Genomic DNA, 1,547 nt, shown 5'->3' with positions numbered 1-1,547 from the left:
ACCACTCTATGAACAGGATCAGGCAGCGGGAGGTTCCTCCTCCTATCATGCATCCCTGCCGTATTTCGGCAGGGCCGGTGGAAGGTGTCCTGTGACACATGGAGGGGAGAGCCCCCACGACTGCGCAGACCAGGGTCCCTCTCCCCTAGATCTGACCTGGTCCCCCTTGGTTGCAGGTACGCAGCAACCAGATGCCGAACCTCACCACCCTCTTCTCAGTGGAGCGCAGCGTGCTGCTGGAGAAGGTGGGTGAAGAGCTGCTGCCCCCAGACAAGCACACCTTCGAAGTGCGGGCCGAGACCGACCCCAAGGCCATCAACAGGGCCATCCAGCGGCTGCTGCTGGGCTACAAGGTGAGGAGAAGGTGCAAGGAAGGTCCACGTGGGACCTCGTCCATGCAGGCACACGGGAAGGGGAGGGTGCTGTGGAAAGCACTGGTGCACCAGTTCCAATAGTGCTTGCGTGTGGCTGTTGGCCTGAAGGTCGAGGGTGGAAGCGGGTGGTGCTCAAGGGCTCTGTCTTGCTTGGGCTGACTTGCCTAGGGCTGTGCCAGCAGTGAGGCCCCCCCAGTCTCTGCCCCATCCCTGCGCTCACTGTAGAGCGCTGGTCACATGGAGGTGGGCGCTTCAGGAGCGTTTGGGGTGTGCTGTCCCCACCCTGGGGACCTGCTGTGGGGACGAGTTGTCCAGCGCTGCCGGTGTCCTGCTGAGCCAAGGCACTCGCCGCAGAGGTGCGTCAGAACATGTCCTCTCCTCCTTGGTGCAGGACGAGCGCCGGGGCCCCACGCTGGTCGCCGTGCAGTCGAACTGGGAGCTGAAAAGGCTGGCGAGCGGGATCCCCATCATGGAGGAGTTCCCCGTGGTGCCCATCCGGCTGGTAGACGACATCAGCTATGCGGTGCTGGACTGGCAGCGCCATGCCGCCCGCCGCATGATCCGCCACTACCTCAACCTGGACACCTGCCTCTCCCAGGCCTTCGAGATGAGCAGGTGCCCGGGGCAGCCTGGTTCCCCCGGGGCTGCCGTGCCCTTGACGTGACCGCGGGAGGCTGCCTCATCCCCAAGGGGACAGGCGGGGTCCCCGTCTTCTACAGCCATTCACCCCAATGACCTTTCACCTCTTGTGCCCCAGGTACTACCACATCCCCATCGGGAACCTCCCCGATGACATCTCCACCTTCGGCTCCGACCTGTTCTTCTCGCGCCACCTGCGTCGTCACAACCACTTGCTGTGGCTCTCGCCCACAGCCCGCCCAGACCTGGGGGGCAAAGAGGCTGACGACAACCGCCTGGTCATGGAGTTTGATGAGAGAGCCTCCGTGGAGATCAACAACCCTGGCTGCTACTCCACCGGTGAGGAGGGGATAGCGCTGAGCAGGGCAGAGCTGGATCCTGCTCTGCCAGCCCAGCTGAGGGGTGGATGTGCTCTCCAGAGTCTCTGGTGACAGCAGTCACCAGCAGCTTTGGCCTTTCAGCAGTGGTCTGGGCATGTCCTGGGGCAGGGAGGTCTCACCCACAGTGTGTGCGGGCATCCAGTGCCGGTTCTTT

General features: G+C 63.6%; 1 protein-coding gene across 1 annotated transcript in view; it reads left to right on the top strand.

The window, feature by feature from the left end:
• Positions 1 to 176: 176 nt before the first annotated feature.
• The window catches only part of LOC104491888 (DNA polymerase epsilon catalytic subunit A-like), a gene marked incomplete at both ends in the record, with an annotated part of 5,711 nt that continues 4,340 nt past the window's right edge, over positions 177 to 1,547 (top strand). The window contains 3 exons of the mRNA XM_010134369.1: positions 177 to 353; positions 766 to 989; positions 1,132 to 1,352. Coding sequence (XP_010132671.1) covers positions 177 to 353; positions 766 to 989; positions 1,132 to 1,352 — 622 coding nt within the window. The remainder of the gene's footprint in view (positions 354 to 765; positions 990 to 1,131; positions 1,353 to 1,547) is intronic.

Source organism: Buceros rhinoceros, unplaced genomic scaffold (assembly GCF_000710305.1).
Source record: "Buceros rhinoceros silvestris isolate BGI_N320 unplaced genomic scaffold, ASM71030v1 scaffold35344, whole genome shotgun sequence".
NCBI lineage: Eukaryota > Metazoa > Chordata > Aves > Bucerotiformes > Bucerotidae > Buceros > Buceros rhinoceros.
Note: the sequence above shows the minus strand (reverse complement) of the source record. Positions and strands in the feature narration are given on the sequence as shown.